At 37.6% G+C, this 19,286-nt stretch overlaps 1 protein-coding gene across 2 annotated transcripts in view; it reads left to right on the top strand.

Moving 5' to 3' along the window:
- The window catches only part of LOC119419529 (neuropilin-2), a 138,475-nt gene that overhangs the window by 91,152 nt on the left and 28,037 nt on the right, over positions 1–19,286 (top strand). For both annotated transcript variants that reach the window (XM_037686863.1, XM_037686864.1), the window contains exons 12-13: positions 12,648–12,722; positions 13,811–13,975. In XM_037686863.1, coding sequence (XP_037542791.1) covers positions 12,648–12,722; positions 13,811–13,975 — 240 coding nt within the window. The remainder of the gene's footprint in view (positions 1–12,647; positions 12,723–13,810; positions 13,976–19,286) is intronic.

The raw sequence follows: 19,286 nt of genomic DNA, 5'->3' as shown, positions 1-19,286 counted from the left end.
CCCCCCCCCACACACACACACCAAAACACAACAACATCCAGCTCTGCTAGGCTTAAGTGGCCTTCTACAAATTCACGAAGTGGGAAAGAAAACTACGGATTGGAAGAAATCTATAAAGTTAAACTGGAAATAGGACAGACTTTTCCTTTGAACAAACAAAATGATTCAAAACTTGTTTTTTTTTTCCAAGCATGACATCCATAAGTTAAGATCTTTTAAAATGGGCACTTACTTTGCTTTAGTGTTATTTAAATATGCAAATAAAATAAATGCATGTTTAAAACTTAACCAAAGATGAGTAGATGAAGAAATATACATACATTTTGTCCTTACCAAGTTTGGTTTGGCATGTCAATAGATGTTTGAATTCTTAGCTATAAAAGCTTATTTCATAGCCACTTGACAGATGAACATTCAAATCAGTTGGAAAAATAAATTATACCAATGTTAATGGCAGCTCCTTTAATGCAAATGGTGCCATTTTTAACACTTGCTTTGGTTTTGCAGCAGTTCCCTGAATCTTTTAAATGTTGCAGCATCATGTTGCTTTTAAATTCAACTTATTTACCATATTTTTCTGACTATATGGCGCATTAAGCAAAACAAAACAGTCCGACAAGTCAAACTTTATTCAACTCATTCACAATAACTCTCAACATTTTTCACTTGTACCACATAATATCAGTTTGAGGTCAGCAAGCACAACCAGAATTAATACATACGGCACACTAGATTACAAGGCTCGCTGTCAATTTTTGTGAAAATTAAAGGACTTTAAGTGCGCCTTATTGACCCAAAAATACAATGCCGGTAATATGTTTACTCTTGTTGGGCGGCATTTTATTTTATTGAAACAAGAAAAGTGGTTAGATTGATCAAGTTTAAATATATTTCTTTCATAAAATTGCATTGCACATTATAGGATTTACTGTCAAATAGTGCAGCTTAGGTTCAAAAGCAAAGAGTAGTAGGCAAACAGAGCCATTTTTAAGTTGCAAGTTGTAAGCAAATTGAATAAAAAAAAAAAGGATTTGCTTTGACTTGATACAAAAATCAGATTATAACTTTTGAATATAAACTTTGACCAGCTGTGGCCTACACAATTAAACGTAGTTAGTCCTCTATCCATTATAAAGTATGTAAAACAAACTCAACTTGTGCCAAAGTTTGCTTCCAGCTAAATCTTTGCACAAACAAGGAACAATTTGGCCTCTCAAATGACTGATTTACTCCAGAAAAACATGCAGAGTAGTTACTCGTCGTGTCTACTTTATTTACCGTTTAAATATACAGACAGAGAAATAGCTTTTTCCATTACTGCTGTTGCATTGTTTTCATTTTCCACAATCAAGTGCGCTGACCTAACAATTTCCTCACATGAGTGAGACAATCTCAGCTCCAAAATCCAATTCAGAATTACAGAAACGGGGTTCTTCGGGGCACACAGTATTGCAGTTCAGCATCTCATTACTGTGCCAAACCTTCGGTGCAAACGCAGAAACAAAAGCCAAAAGATTACTGCTTATTTCCAATCATTCACGCTAGCTATGGAGGCAACGTGTAATTTAGGTCTTGTAACCCCAACTATTGGATGTGAACCGACAGCTTACGAGCTGCCAGTTCTGTTTTAAATGACTGAGCTATCAGAACATCTGTTGTGCTCTCATCTCTTTCAGTCCACACCTAGCTGTTGGCAAACAGGCAGGCACAGATGTACACACACACCTGTTTGGCATAAAGATTTTAAAGGGTTAGTTCTTAGTTGTGTAAATAAATGCTTTGTTTCTCCTCTCCGCTGACAGCTACAGTGTTCCACGGCATTATGGGAGAAGAACTGGATAAAAATGACAGAAAAGTAGCGACAAACCAGAGCAGAGAGTGAAAAAGCCATACGTCTTGATTTTCAGAGTGTCTAATAACTGCTTTGTATTTACTCAAGTGTTCCTGCTGCTCCGAGGTTCATGGAAAACTTGGATGCTGCCAAGCAGATTCTGCGAAACAACGTGCCTTTGCCTCTGTGCTCTAACTTAAACACCACGATTCACCTAAATGGATGCTGCAGTTTTGTACAGAGCCGATAGCCACTTCTGATGTCGTCTGTCCGAGAAATCTACATTCAGTTCAATTCAAAAATGTTTTATTAATCTCAGAGGGAAATTAATTGTTGTTGTAACTCATCATCCTGGTTTCATTAAAGGGTCGCTCTAGATGCTGATGGCTGTGGGCAGGAAGGATCTCTTGTAGCGGTCTGTCTTGCAGCAGATCTGAAGACACTCTGTTGTGTGTCTGATGAAGAGGGTGCTATAATGTTTTTCATTTTATGAAGAATCTTTCTTTGTACAGTCATCTCCAAATGTTCTAGAGGAGTCTCCAGAACTGAGCCATCCTTCTTTATGAGCTTGTTGCTCTTTTTGAAGTCGCTTGCTCTGGTGCTGCTATCCCAGCAGATGATGGTAGAAGAGATAGCGCTCTCTACAACAGACTTGTAGAAGACATAGAGCATCTTGCTGCAAACACCGAAGGACTTCAACTTCCTCAAGAAGTACAGTCTGCTCTGTCTCAACTTGTAGACAGCTTCACGGTTGCATCTCTAGTACAGTCTGTTGTTCAGGTGAACCCCGAGGTATTTATACTTTTCCACCGCCTCCACTTCTCCCACAGTGGAAATAGGGTTGGACCTGTTCCTGTTTCTCCTTATATCTACAGTCATCTCCTTTGTTTTGTTCACATTCAAGATGAGAAGATTGTTTCCACACCATGCCACAAAGCAGTCCACCAGTTCCCTGTACTCAGCTTCTTGTCCATCTCTGATACACCCGACCACTGCAGAGTCATCTGAATAGTTCTGCAGATGACAGGAGGGTTTTTTTTGTACTGGAAATCTGGGGTGTACAGAGTGAAAAGGAATGGTGCGAGTACAGCCCCCTGTGGTGCTCCTGCGCTACTGACCACCTGATTAGACACACAACCCTTCTGTGGTCTGTTTGTCAGGTAGTCTTTGATCCAGGTGATTGTTGAGTCCGCCACCTGAGTCTTTTTTGACAAAGCAAATCAGGTTAGATTGTGTTAAATGTACTGGAAAAATCAAAGAACATGATTCTCACAGTGCTGTCTGTTACATGTAGTGCTGTTCTACATGTAGAAGGTGGGGCAGCCATACCATAAATGTTAATCTTATAGATGTTTCTACATTAGTGTGGAAGTTTTGCAAATATTCAGAAATACCACAGCCCATACTGTCGAGGGCACCTAAAAGGCCTATCATTTCTTGAAGGAGTGCACGTCACCCACCAACTTTCTTGCCAGAATTTATACTAAAATCACCTTTTGTCATGAAATTACAAAGTTAGTCATATGTATCAGCCCTTAAAAATTATGTTATGTGAAACCTTGTGTAAAACTGTGATATAGTACTTATAATGCCTGTTGCAAATGACTATCAGCCACTACCACATCATATTTAAGCTCAGTGTCTGTAAAAGTGACTCAGATGTAGGGCTTCCTAAGGTCAGTTGGTTGTGACCTCTACCATTTTGAACTGGGATGACTTTAAATGTTAAATTCAATCAATTGTAGACATACATTGAATGATTACTTTCATTAGTGATATGATAACTGAAAAAAATACATAAATAGATGCACACAAGCACACAGACATGGGCTAGAACATAGCTGTCTATATTTGCCTTTTAGTGGTGAGCGAGCCGTTTCTCATTTGAGAAAATACACAATTTACTGACATCTCTATTAAAAGGCATGCTTTTGATCTGTTTAAATGCCTCCAATTAACTCAGTGCAACATTTTAAAAAGGTTAAAGAAACTGCAAGTTTTGAACTTCTCAAATGCAGCGGTAAACAAAAACAAACAATTCATCACTTTTATCTGGATGAACTCATCCCAGAAAAACCCACACATGTTGATGGCAGCCGATCGCTGTAGAACATTCTAGTTGTTTTGCTCTTCCAGGTTTCCAGCCAGTCGTTTGAATTTAGCCATCTGTTTGTGTAAGTGGGTGTCAGGTTCAGCAGTGCTGATTATTATCACATGTGAGCTGTGGCTCTAGTTCACCTCATGTGATCAGTGAGATGTGTCCTCAGTTACACCCGCTGCTCCTCCTTCCTGCTGACTCTACTCACTCCTCGTTTTACTGGAGACCTTTAAGGCACGTTATGAAAAACTGGGCAGATATTAAAATCAGCATAAAAAGCAAACAAAATGTAAAGGAGATAACATACCATAACTCAACAAACTGCTTAAGAACAATTTGCATATTCGGTGTACTTAATGACAAGACTTGTAAGAACCTGAAACATTTATTTTTACATTAGATTAAAGTAGAAATAAATTTTAATGTTGGAAACACAAGACAGAGTGTAAATATATGTGGCTTCTGCTGCAGTTGGTCCATCTCCTGCCAAGGCTCCAGTAACAAGCCCCCACCCAGCTGCAGACAAGCCCGCACACACTCCAACTCACATTACCTTCACATTTACTTCATTATACACATGAACTCACTCACTTATCACCCACACTTTTTCCTAAAACAGATATTTATATTAAACTGCAGCCTTTACCTAATCATTAAAGGAAAAAACACAAATCTCTATAGTTTCTGCTTCAATACGTCAATAAAAATTCCTCAGACAGAGTTTAAAATAAAATCAAATTCAACATTAAATGAGCAAAAATACATGACATACATCACCAAGTTTGTATTTATTTAACAAAAGAAGCAATTTAAAAAAAAACAATCAACTGCAGCATGTAACTAGAAAATTGCATTTCCTGAGAAAATGCAGAGTGACTGCTTATTGCAGAAGAACTTGCTAAATAAACAGCTTAAAGTAGCTAAAATGTTTGCTGAAATGTAACTGAAATGGAAGAACAAGCCTAAATTAGCAGAAGAAAGCAGAATAACACATATTTGCTTAATTAGGTTTAAATAAGAAGAAATAAGCACAAAAATTAGGAAATTAGCTAAAACAAGCTGAAATTACACACACACACACACACACACACACAAATGTAATTGAAATGGAAGAAAGAAGCTTAAACTACTAGAAGGAAATGGAAAGAGCTGAAATGAGCTAAAAACATGTAATTACCCGAAAAGGCTAAATTAGCATAAACAGCTATAGAGTAGATGAAATAGCAGAAAATGCTGAAACTAGCAGATAAGGAGCATAACAAGCTGAAATTAGCAGAAATAAGTTAATTAGGCTTAAAAGTAGCAGAAATTACCATGAAAACTTTAATTTATCTGAAAGCAGCTGAAATTAGCTAAACAACATTTTAAAAAGTACAGCTAAAAAGGTAGAACAAGCTTAAATTAACGACAAAAGCAAAAAGAACACGTTTGCTGAAAGGTCTGAGTAACCTAGCATGCAGGTTTTTGTCTGTAGGAGGACTTTAGGCACAAAGTAAAAGTTTGAGGAGTTTGTGTTTTGGGGCATCATGGTCAGAGGAAAGACGTAGGATTTTAGCTGATGCTCCTTATGATTCATATTATCAGACCATTTTCATTACTTTGTGCAAGAATACAAATTATTCCCAAATGGAAACATTTAACATTTACTAATCTCTGCAGGATTGGGTGTTTCATTGAGTTCATTCTAATTATATAACACAAACGTCTGGCCAAACTACACTTTGTTTTAGAAGAAAAGTCCTGAAAGAAGCATATGCGTTGCTCCTTTAAGAGAAACCTGTTTCAGATGGCACAATATGTTGGTGATAAAATATGAAAAAACATGTTTGTCCACATTTGATCATTGTTCTGTAGCTGTGCTTATTTTCAGGAAGTTTTGACGTCCAGGGGTTAAAATTCAAAAACACAATGAGGGAAGAAAACAGCTTTTTAACCATAAAAAATAAAGTTTAATATACTTTATGACAGCTTTGTTGATCTGCTTCTTCTCTTCCTGTCTTGTGGTATCACACATGGAACTATTTAGAGCTGGACTTACCGTAGGTTCGTTGTGGTTTCCTTTGTGTTCGTCCGTGTCTGCCTGCAAAAATTATTGCCAGTATAAATATTTGGCTTAGAGTCACTGCTTTAACAGACTTTCCCAGATATGTCTGCCTATTTTTCCACCTATTTTCCCATCCTTCGATCCATTTTTTTATCCAAACTTCTTAATCCATAAATCCACACAATGTTTTAATAGTATTTTTATACTATAATGTTTTTTTTAATCTTATTTAGGAAAGCAGTCCACAGAATGAAAAACACCAGCGATTACAGTTTTGTTATTTTAACAGAAGCCAATAGTTTGACAGATGTGCTTATAGCTGAACCTGGTTTAAAAGTCAACCTTACCTAAGAAAAAATAAAATAGGCGGTATTAAATATCTAAGTACAGCATTAGGGGTCCTTTCACAGCGCTGCAGATAGTTTACAAGCATTTTTTTGTTGTTTTGCTGCTCTTTTTTTGGTCATTCATTCAACCTTTATTTATACAGGTTAGTCTCATTGAGTCACGAGGACTCATTTACAAGAGAAACTTGTTTTAAACGAAGAACACAGTTGAGGTACAGACAACAATATATAGACAATCATACTGTATATATACTATATATATATAGTATTTTGATATGATTTCAAAGTGAACATTTGCACTGCTTCTTGCCACAGCAGTCAGGGTTTCTGTTAGAATGTGGTCATTAAAAAAAAAAAAAAAACAACTTAAAGAAGTTAAAAAATGTTTTAAAGAATATTCAAAGTAATATAGAATTGGCCTAAATGTCCAACTGAAAGGCACTGCTGCTGCATTTTTGTGCCTTGTCTCAGATTTATGGCTCGCCTTTCAGAGAACCCAATAAGAAAAAATGTTGTAATAAAGCCACATAAACTTAAAGTTGTGCACCTTAAAAAGTTTGTACTACTACCAAAAGAAAAACGCAAATAAAGAAAAACGTTACAGTAAGTATAAGTTGTTGCACTGAGAGCACCATGGTGTCCCACATCAAAGGCTGGAAAACATATTGCGATTTTTTTTTTTTTTTTTAATTGCTCAAATTCTTGTCAAATCATATCATTTCCAAACTGAAGTAAATCTGATGACCTGTAATCTTTAGCTAGAATATTTAATTAGTCTTCAGAAGCCTCAAACAGTATTATCGTCACTCATTACAAAATAAATTTGTGATTTTTATGCATCACTTGCATCAATTCTGAGTTATTAATGAGTGAAGATGCAACACGTTGTTTATTTATTTATTTATTTATCAGTCATTTGTCTCATCTGGCTTTTCAAGTCATGACTAGGCTGAACAGGCCTGGATTGCAAAATTATTCCCTCCATTTATGTATTTCTGAAGAATAATTTTGGATGATCTAAAATTCTCAACGGCTACATGTGGGGTCTTGGAGGAAGTTAAAGTCTGGTTTTTTTTTTGTTGGTGAGGCCAAAAGCTGAGGTTCTTAATGACAGCTTCTTCTTTCTTTAAACTTAAACTCATTTCCTTTGTAGCTTAGCTGATTTTAGCCTTTCTGTGCCACAAGTCCTTTTCAACGTCTTAACATGTTGTTGTACAACTCCTGACACTTCAGGCTACTATTACTGTATAATCGCATGCTTTACTTTGCTTTGTGGCACCGAGGTCTAATGAGCAATTCACTGTCAGTAGTTTCCTGTCATAAACAGCATCTTCATTTTTTTTCATCCCGACTGTCTAGTTTATGGTTTTCCCCTTCAGCCACACTTAAAGTTCCATTATTGCTTTTTTTGTGTGTCACATTTATTATTCAACTGGATCCAAAAACTTGCATCTTGAGGTCCTGCCTAACACTTTAAGATATCATTGGTTTCTTGCTGTACAATGAGCTAATCAGCCAATTAGTCTGCAAAAAAAATTCTCGCCATAAAAAACTCGTTTTCTCGAACACTCATCCATAGAAGAGACATCATGATTACTTCACTTCAAGTTACATTCAAATCAAACCTGCAGTTGTACTTTTTAAGAGCAGTTTTCTGATTTGCCATTCAGATTGCAGGCAAAGAAAACACTTGAGTTTTTTCCACCATCACTTCTTATTTTGTGTAATACACCAAATGCATTTACCTGCCTTGCTCTCTTTAGTGGCACAAATAAAAATGCTCTTGTAAGTTGACAAGTTTTCTGTCATTTAAATCTAATGTTCTCTTTTATCTATCTACCAAAACAAAGTAAACCAGTATGATTCATTTTGAGAACTCATTGCTGGGTCAAATAAGGTCCAGTTCAGTTTGCTTAGGCACAGCAAGGTTAGATCAGGAGTCATACACAACATACTGGCTTTGGTTTGGTAGCACTAAAGTGTGTCTAAAGGAATATCAGCAATCTGTGTTGGTACTAGGGATGCACGATATTTTCTCATGTATCAGCCGATATTAGCGATAAAGGTAAATATAGGACATCGACCATTCCATCAAAATAACTCACCGATATAAAAGGCATACATATACATATATATATATATATATATATGTATATATATATATATATATATATATATACACATGTATATATATATATAGCACTGTTTTTGTATGACGACCCAGTGTCAAGGTTCCCTGCAGTACAAACACAACGTTATGATGTCACGCGCGCCGTTGAGTTTAGATTAGTGAACATTTACAAATTTGCACTGTTTGAGTGTTGTCATTGTGTTAGAGGGAGTAAATATCATGAATTAATTTGACATTAAATATAATCCAATTTGAAGCGTTACTCCATTTTCAGCCCCCTTTTTGGCATCTGCATTTCGTAGCAGGCCAAATTGACAATGACCATGCAGAATAATGTAGATTTTTAATTCCACAGCAGAGAAAGCTACGTAGTCACTACGAGTAGGGTTAGGAAAATAATATCAGTATTGGTATCGGTAATCGGCCAAATTAGTTTTAACATATCGGCATATCGGATATTGGCCAAAAATCCAATATTGCGCATGCCTAGTTGGTGCTGTTTTCATTTTCTTTCAACTTTTAACAATTGAAATTAATTAAAAGATAACAGTAAAGACTAGCTTGTATTGATTCCAGTTTTTCTTTAAAGAATGTACATCGTCCACTGCTTTGCATACTAAAACTTTCAACAATGATCTGTTGCTGTTAGACTATGGGTTAGGAATGACTTTACCGCAGATTATCTAAAAATCAATGGTTCCCAATCCTGGTCTTTGAGGAACACCATCCTGCATGTTTTTAGTTGTTTCTCTGCTCCAACACACCTGATTCAGTAATTACTTCCTTAATTCGGCAGAAGCCAGTTAATCATCCTTTCATTTAAATCAGATGTGTTGGAACAGAGAAACAACTAAAACATGCAGGGTGGTGTTCCTCAGGGACCAGGGTTGGGAACGACTGATATAAATGACCAAACAAAATAAAAAATATGAGGGGAAAAAGCCTTGGCTTTTAGTCCATCAATCCAGTAATCATTAAGTAAACGCAAGAATGTCACAAATAATTGAGTAGCGCCAACCTCCCCTCTCTTCCCCATAAACACACACTCGTGCAGAGTGTCAGAAGCCATTATTTAGGCTGACACAGGTGGATTTATACCCACAGCTCTCTCCATAATTGAACAGATTTTTCTGTTTCCGTTTCACCCTGCTCAGTCAGCAGCTTTCCAATGAGCCCGTGGGCCTGTCTGTGGCACCTCCTGTTTCTCAGTTTGCTGAGTGCATCTGTGTGTTTGTGTTTTACGCAGGAGTCGGGGAGTCGTGGCCGGCTCCTGTAGCTCAGCGTTGTTCAGCTGGGCCTGTCTAATGATAATACCTCACTGGGCTGTTGGAGACTAGTTAGCATCTCAAAACTGCAAGATAATGGATTAATTTTCCATTTCGGTTCAATTGAGTTCTTTGTGTTTGCAATCAAACTACCAGTGAGCCGTGATGCTTTGAGCGGGCAGTTTTTGAAAGTAACAGCCTATTTTTGTGCACACACGTTCTTGTCCATGCACATTATTTTGTTGTCCACCTCCACCCACGTCATACCTGCCTCGGCTTGCTCTGAACTCACTTTGGCAGCCATCCCCACATTCCTGATTTATTCTGCTGAAGTACCCTTCAGACTTTTATGACCTTTTAAGACCCCAAAGAAACCCTGATTTAGAGCTGAACATGTTTTCTGTTCGAGGAGCGCTCCTGTGTAGGTGTCAAAACCCAGCTCTGGAGCTCTTGAGACGAGTTGGAGACACCCAGGACAAAGTTCAAATGAGTTTGAGATGTTCAAGACGACTCTGTGACCCATGCCAGGAAATTAAGAACCGCTGCAAATGTTGTGAGACTCCCTCATGAAGGCTGTTTGCCAAGTAGTTGCTGCCCAGTGAGATACTACCTTAAAGAACGCCTTGTTTTGTTGTACAGTTTAAATCCACGTAGTAAAAACCTGACTTGGCTCGTGACGCTGTCCGTACAACTGCACTCGTAATCATACTTAAAGTAACTTATTTATATTAATGAAGTGACCTTTACAGTGGCCATAGAGAGGACTCTGAAGGATAGGAAGAAGATGAGGATGACAGATGATGACGCCAGTGAAGAATGGAGATGGGGGGCAGAGCATGGGGGGAGACAATTGCACCAGACAGGTGGAAAAAAAGATGGACATGATCTGTGTGTGGTCACTAATTAGGAAAATGGTCTTACGTGGTGAACAGGGTTCGGGTCTCTTTATGTGTCTTTGTCTCCATGCTCAGCATCTCCCAAGTATGGAAGTGGGAGGAGCTAATTGCTGCAGTAAAGGGCACCAAATTAAAACAGCCTAATGTGTGCAGCATGAAGCTTGTCATTTAGCATTAATATTTATTTTTTATGTATGGATTTTTTTTTTCAAAAGCGGTATTTAATTTTACAAAAACATTCTGCATACTTTCATGGTGAGCACGCTGTACAATCAACTGTGAAGTTATAAACAGCAGCTGAAATGATAAACCCAGAGCTGTGGAGGAATAAAAGTCATTAGGAAAGACTATCAACAGCTGACACTTCACAATCTAAATATCACACACACAGAGATTAATCGTCGTATGACTCATGGAAACATCTCGCCAACCGAGCAAGAGATAAATCTACAGTAGTTTAAAAATTTCTGTCTATATGAGTCTATTTTAAAACACTAAAATGAGACACTTGGACAAACAAAGCTGAGCTGAAAGGTTCAGTGACAAACGTGAGATCAGAAAAAGGAGGAAAAGAAACACAAACTATGCAAGAAGAGAATCTGAGACAAGGACAGCAAAAGCAAAGAGTGAGTAGAAATCAAAATACGGCTCTAGTGACAGAAGGAGAGCGAGCGAGGGAGTTATGAAGAAGAAAATTGCTGTTGTGGTAAAACAAAAACAACATTACTGTAGATAGGATTTCACTTTTCTGCCTCCCCTACCACAGAGGCATACGAAGCGTGATCGTTTGAGCGAGAGAGTTCAAATATGTGTTTGTGTAGCTTCTTTATTTTTTGTTTCTGGGAGCGGTGGAAAGAAGAGCTGAAAGCAATCCCATGTACGTTGAGGACAGACAAATTGGGTGTGCATAGCAAAAAGTTAGACGTGAAAAAGGAGGAGATAAAAAGCACGAGAGGAGTGAAAGAGGTGAAGAAAGAAGCAGCTTCTGAGACTAATTTGTGCAAAGTTGTGAGGTATTTGAGCCACACAGCTCAGTAAAATATTTTACTGAATTACTTCAGCATCTTGACACATGAAGCAGGGACTTTAAAGACTTTTGACTAACAATAGAAACATAAAATTAGAACTAGAGGTTGCAGGGTTACGATGAGACTTAGATACTGTCATATTTGTGTGTGAAGATTTCTCTGTGCTGATTAGCTTCAGTTTGATATAATCCTTGATGCCCAGTGGGCGCTTCAACATCAGCATTTGTTGTCACAGCATTAGTATGTTGTATATGTTTGTACGTTCCAAGCCCGCTTTTAATACATTTATACAATCGTTGGCATGATGCTCCTTTTTGTTTATAGTTATTAAATGTAAATGTCCCTGTGGTTCATTTTACATTAAGACAATGACACTGTGAGAAATGAGAAATGCATTAAATCATCAGTAATGTCAACATTGTAAACATTGCAGCATCACTCTGCACCAACACCAGAATTTAAACTTAGGTCTTGTTATCCGGAGCATAAATGTAAAAATAAAAAAAATCAGTTTCCATAAATGTTTATGGAGCAGTTACTGTTAAAATAGCAGTTATTGTGTTTTTAGGGAGGTTTCAGTTCTGCTGTTAACACGAGTGCATCCTGAATGGTAATAAACATTTTCCCAACTTAGCATCAATAAAACCCGAGAAAAAAATGTAAATTTGCATTAACGGGCTTTTATGTTCACTTTTAAGACACAAAGCAAAGAGAAAAACTTTCTGATAACTTTTGAAATCTTGCCCCATCTATATAGTTTTTGGCTGATTATTAGTCATTTAACCATCACTGTTTGGACACAATTTTAGCTACAACTTCCAAAAAGTCTTATTCTCTTTTGAGCTCAAAGGTCCAGATTTTAAAGTAAAATATGTTTAACACTTTAGTACATTTTACAAAGTAGTTTGTCAAAAAGATTTGAATAAAACAATACCTGGGAAAAAAAGACTAACAAAGTTAATTCTTGTTCTGTGTTTAAGTTTTACTTCTTTATTTTTTCCTGTCAGAAATCACCACTCTACCCGACACGGTGACCCCCACAACTCCCAGAGTGGAACAGACAACCTCTGCAATGAGACCAGGTGAGCACACCGATGCTTTCTAGCATCTCCGCTCTAACAAATGCAGATTTCTTACAAGCCCTTATATTTTGGGGGGCATGTCTCACATCCACACACACCCACGCTCTTAAGGTCAAAGTCATGATGTCACTGCGCACCACGGGGCCTCTGGGCTTTGAAGTCTGTTACATTCAAGAGTCCCGCAGGAAGCTGTGTTTGAGGAAAAATAAGCTCTCGCAGCCAGAGGATCTTAACCTCCTCATACACTCAGACACACACTGGGAATATGATTTCACAGCTATAGGTCAACTGACTGTCAGGCAAGAAGTCTCGCTGGAGTTTAAGTGTAGCAGTTGTGGTTAAACGCAGTTTATATCATTTCATTTCCCATCTTTCTTTTACTTCTCGATTTAAACTTCCCGCCAGTACTACAGTACTCCCTTTGAAAAAAAGGGAAAAATATGTTTTATTCATTAGAAAAGAAATATTAATTCAGTTCAGTGAAAACAGATTACCGTATTTTCCGGCCTATAAGTCACACATTTTTGCCCAATTTGCATACCCTGTGACTTATACGCCAAAGCAACTTATTTATGTTTTTTATTCCCATATTTATAACCCAATTTTTGACTGAGATATGATCGTTTTCGTTCATTCTGACATGAAAAATATTGAACACGTCCCTCTGCGTGCTCCTGCTTCAGCGTATCGGCTTTTGAAACGCAGCTGATTTGATCGTCAAAGTTCATTTATTAAGGAAAAGTTCAACTGAAACACAACTTTGTTAGGATTTCAAGCAAACAAATAATTATTTTTAAGTGTTAATCTTGTTAAATTCTTGTTAAAGTCATCCCGTGCATGATCCCGCAACTGCCATTTGGCAACCAATCAATTTTTGGCACAACACCGGCCCACATCTCCGGGTTTTCTGCTGTGATGCGTAACAAACGCGATATGGCAGCGGTGATGCGTAATAGATGCGATTATACGGCAAATCGACATATTTATGGATTTTTCCACTTTATTGGACATATTTGGACTGATGCGACGTATACGGCGGAACATACGGTAACTCTTATATTTCTGATCTTTATTTTTTTTACTCCCAGCCACTTCGCCGTCGCTGTCAGCTGTGTGTGACTTCGAGCAGAGCTTGTGCGGGTGGTCCGCAGACCCCCACTCTGGTGTGAGCTGGTCCCTGCACACAGCCAGCAGCGGGTCAACTGGACACGGCACACATGGAACGTGGCAGGACATGACACTGGGCTCAGACAGTAAGAACATCTACTACTCTAATAATACCAAGCAGAACACCACGTACATGGCTTTCTGTGATATTATTTATTTAACCAAGTACATGGTACAGTATCTTCTGGTTTGCGGTGCTGACGTGGATTACTGCAGCAGAAAGCTGTAATTTATAGTATATGACGGCACTTCTTTTAACGTTATTCTGTGGTCTGAGGCTCAGTGCTTCATGTCATCATGGCCAATATGGGTTTGGACCTATACACACAGCTCTGCTAACTAATCATTGACTTGTTTTAGCTGTATCACCAAATGAGCCAAAATCTCTACACAGCCGACCCATCCGATTCACTATTTAAAAATTTATTTTTCTTCTAGATTCCTGCAGATGTGGACTCATTTTGCAAAACAAAACTGAGAATAATTGGTATTAGTGACTTCTGGTTTTACTGTCCTCCAGCTCAAACAACAGTAAAAATTATTATTGACTTTAAATTTATATATATATTTTTTTTCACCAATCAAAACCATATGTCAAGTCAAATTTATTTATAAAGCACATTTAAAAACAGCGGTTGTTACCAAAGTGCTTACCAGGATAGATAGATAGATAGATAGATAGATAGATAGATAGATAGATAGATAGATAGATAGATAGATAGATAGATAGATAGATAGATAGATAGATAGATAGATAGATAGATAGATAGATAGATAGATAGATAGATAGATAGATAGATAGATAGATAGATAGATAGATAGATAGATAGATAGATTCGATAGCATCTAATTATACAAAAAAAGAAGCAGAATTCACAATTTTGGAAAAAGACAATATAACATCACCCCTTCAAATGATGGCTGCTTTTCCGTGTTGTTGTTGTCCAGTTTGAACAAAGATGTTTGAAATTAGGATGACTAATAGTTTCTGGACATCATGTCTTCAAAGACATAAAATTAAAATATTCAGTTATTGATTTATTTTATGGAACAGTATTTCCCTCAAAGTTGTTGCAAAGTGGTTTCTTCAGCTTATCTTAAACTCTTGTCACTTTCTTGTTCGCATCTCCAACCCACCTCAAGAGAACTACATCTGTATTTTGACACCTCTGGGCAGCTACAATGTACGCAAATAAGCACATACATTTATTGTACGTGATTCAGGATGTTAATTTGTAAGCCAAGCATATGAATAAAGGCTGTCATAAAAAAAAAATAGCAGTAAAAAAAAAAAAAAAAACCCAGCAGCACAGCTCACTGGTCGCTTGGTTCCAAATACTCAAAATTCAGTAATACTGCAACTAAAAATATGCCTATTTTACTAAAATTTTGCACTGTTTCGAGTTGCCGACTATCCTCAAACAATTGCAGAGATGGACTACTTAAAAAAAGCAACCTATTAATATGTAAATTTTATATTTGTAATTTTACATTTACATTAAACTAAAAATATGCATATTTTCTCTGCATTTGCCAGAAGGTCACTAAAATACATCATAATGCAACATTTAATTTTATTTATTCATTTATTTTTTTTAATGAACGTAAACAATCAGTTTAGCAATCAGCTAAAATTACCGTATTTTTCGGACTATAAGGCGCATTTAAAATCCTTGAATTTTCTCAAAAATTGACAGTGAGCCTTATAATCCAGTGCACCTTATGTATTAATTCTGGTTGTGCTTATTGAACTCGAACCAATTTTATTTGGTACACGGCGCTCAAAAATCTGTCCAAATAAATTGATTTTGCTTAATGTGCAATCCGGTGCACCTAATGTATGAAAACAGACTCGTTCGTTGATATTGTGCCTTATAGTCCAAAAAATACGGTAGCACTGGCTGCTCAAATGTTGACAAAAAGCATGTGCACCCAAAGAAACAGGGAAATTGGTGGCGTATCTTTGTGTCACAGAGTTGCTCTGCAAAACTTTACCCAACAGACTTTCCATCTTTGAAAACTTCCACAGGGTCAGAACCCATTCAAAAGATTTATTGACTCTCCACTTAAACATCCAATGTTTCTGAAAGCTGCCTGCACCAGTTTGTCTCTCCAGATATTCCTCATTTTAACAAGTATCTCATCTTTCGAACAAGGAAAAGAAAGCACTGTCATGTTGAGATTTCGACCTTCCTCAGCACAAAGCCTTCTTGAGCTAATTAACAACAAAGCATTTGTCTTGTGGTGGGATATTTTACATCCCGGCGCTGCGAGGAACCACTGGAAGCAACCGTGATGCAAGGATTTTACTCTGATCTGAGAAGACTGTGTGTACGGTCTTAATTAGAGTTTAGGGAAAAATATGCTAGGTTTAACAGTTTCACTTTCTGTAACCTAGTTTACTGAGTTTACTCTTCTTTCCTCCATATTTTCTTCTATTCCAAAGAGCTCAACTTATTTGATTTCCTTCATGAAATTTTAGTGCTCTTCTCTTCTTCAATCATCTTTGTTCCTCATAATGATCTTGCTTCAATGTCCATCTTTACCCTTTCTCTGCCTTTTTTCTTTTAATCTGTCATCAATTTTATTTTCCACGAATGTCTTTTGTTCTCAGTCCTCGCCATCTCATTTTTCCTTCTTCCCCTTACGGCCCCATGCCTCGTTCAATCCATCCCTCCTTTATAAGTCGTTCACCTCTTTCTCAACTCCTTCGTATAATTTTTGCATTTTCCCGCCACATTCCACCTCCAGCCCTCTCACTCCATCAGTCTGATAGCTCCATTCTCTCCTCGCTGACCTCTCTTCCATTTCCCTCAGTGGTACTTCCCCTTTTTCCACATCTGTGCATCTTTAATAAAAGAGCGGGACTGTTTTATTAATCAAACGTTCCCGGTGCCTCTCCAACACACACACACACATACATTATTATTATTAAGTTACACATCCACACGGTGCACACACAGAGCCCCGAGCGGTCAGATAAGTTAGAAGATGGCTTCGGCAGAAGTAGCTCTCACCGAGGCTCCACACACACACACCCTTAAACACTACAACTTAAGGTGGGACTCCTTATGTTTAAGACTCGAGGCATGTGTGTGTGTTTTTTTTCCACACGCCCACTTGACCTTGCCATGCAGCAAGGTTTTCCTTGTATCTGTTGAAACCATCAGGTTTCTGGTTGACTGAGCAGCTCCTCGGTAAACAGGCGGGGCCGTGACATAAGGCAAAGCTCCGCTGCATGTCTCTCCAAACTGCACTGAGAGTGTGTGCGTTCAAACATTTTCTGTGTCGATGGGAAATTGACTTAGCGGCGTCCCTGTCTCCATGTTTGACAGCAACATGACATTAAGTCTTGTTCTACAGTGGCATTAACGTGGCACCCGGTCTGCAAGCTGTCTGCGTATGCAAATCAACACGGGAGCTCCTTTTTTAGAGGTTTCAAAGATAAATGTCGGCCCAAACAGAGCTCGTGAGATTTTATTTTGGTCTTAGACTAAAGATCCTCACTCAGTGAGATTTTACAGTAAGGCAAAGTTTAACAGTACAAGTTATGAGTTGTATAGTTACTGATAAGTAAAGCAAGTGTTGAAAGATGACAAAGTGACTTAGACTCTTAACAGTGATAACAACTAAGCTGTGTCTTTGGTGACGCTTTGTTGAAAATTTAACGTCATACAACAGTTCCTGAAAAGCACAAAAAAGTTGGATCCAACTCGTATTTTTAATTATTTTGTGTCCACTGAATCACTATTTCTTGTCATTCCAACAAAGTTCAGTCAGGTCATCTGGACAGTTTCTTTTATTTTGTCGAGACGTTTCGTCCTTCATCCAAAGAACTTCATCAGTTTGAGGAGCCACAACAAACTGAGTCCCACAAGCAGCAACCCCAAACCCATTGGGCGGGCCCCAGAAACCATCTTATCACCATTAAACTGTTTGGCCCACTATTGGGTGTGCTGCTTTGTCAGACTTTGAGTTTGAGAGTTTAAGAGTTTGTTGTGGCTCCTCAGAGTGATGAAGTCCTTTGGATGAAGGCCGAAATGTCTCAATAAAAAAGGAACTATCCAGATGACCTGAGTGAACTTTGTTGAATTTTATACCTGGATTATTGAGCATGAACTTCGATCTTGTAATTGTTAACAGTGATGATGGTCATTAGTTCTTGAGGCTTTCTGAAAGCCTTACATTTTTCTTTTGGACTTTGGCTGCTTCATTTTTTAGCTTAAGTCCCTGATTATGCATTCAATTCCTCTTAAACTAAAGGGATAAACCAGTGTCATGTTGATATATATTAAACAATTAGACAAAAACAATTTAAAATTGGATATTTTAAACCTTTTTTTACCAGCAGTCTGTCACAAATACATAATTGGCTTTTATTTCTTTAACTGAATATATAACAATCAAACCTAACACAGCTTGGCAGAAATGAAATACAATTTTTGCATCAACAAGGTAATTCCCAAAGAGCTATTAAATGAAAACTTCATGTAAACTATGTGACAAATTAAAGGTATTGTTTATTTGATTTCAATAGATCATCTTAATCCCCCAAATTTAGTGTTTCATGACCCAAAGACGGGTCCTAACCTCAACTTTGATAATTACTGTTTTAACAACTTGACTTTCAGATACTGTTGATCTTCTTTATACAGTTTATTAAGACTGGCCAGTATTCAAATTTTTAATCATATGCTTCACTGTGGCCTGGCCAGGATAACAGACAAAAAAAAGTAAATTAATATCAAATGCCCAGAGAAATAATTTATTACCCTCATAAAGCCTCGAGAAATATTGATCAAAGCCACTTAAAATGAGAAAAATGTGTCCATTTTGAAACACAATATAAAGAATTAACCTGCGGATTTGAACTTGTACACTGTTAAGATAAACATATTTTGAAGATGCAAGCACTGTGTATCTTCACAACAAAACTAACTGAAGTACACAATGACTGACAGATAAACTTACACACAAAAACCAGTGTAAAGATAAAAACAGAGTAAAACTCAGGCTAATGCTCATGTACAAAGACAACACAGAGACATGCATATTTCTTTTCTCCCTGCCTCCATCCCTCAGAGCCAATTTTGCATCCCTGCCTATTCCTCCCATGGAGGGTTGTTAATTAATTCCATCCCTTTGTACGTTTGCCAAGATCAAACGGGGAACGGCAGAAAAACACTGCAACTTTTCCCTAAGTGTACTTAATGAGCAACGGTAATTTAGGTCCCCCTTCTCTTAGTGCCTCCAAGAGAAGAGCTGAGGTACCTCAACCCAGATGCATTATTTATCAAGCATGAATACAGCAAAATCTGTCCGTTTTTCTTCCTGTTAAAACTTGAGAGGAGGATGGATGGATGGATGGATGGATGGATGGATGGATGGATGGATGGA

This window comes from Nematolebias whitei, chromosome 13 (genome assembly GCF_014905685.2).
Source record: "Nematolebias whitei isolate Nwh7 chromosome 13, NemWhi1, whole genome shotgun sequence".
Taxonomy (NCBI): Eukaryota; Metazoa; Chordata; class Actinopteri; order Cyprinodontiformes; family Rivulidae; genus Nematolebias; species Nematolebias whitei.
The sequence above is the reverse complement of the archived record's forward strand: the minus strand, read 5'-3'. Positions and strand labels throughout refer to the sequence as shown.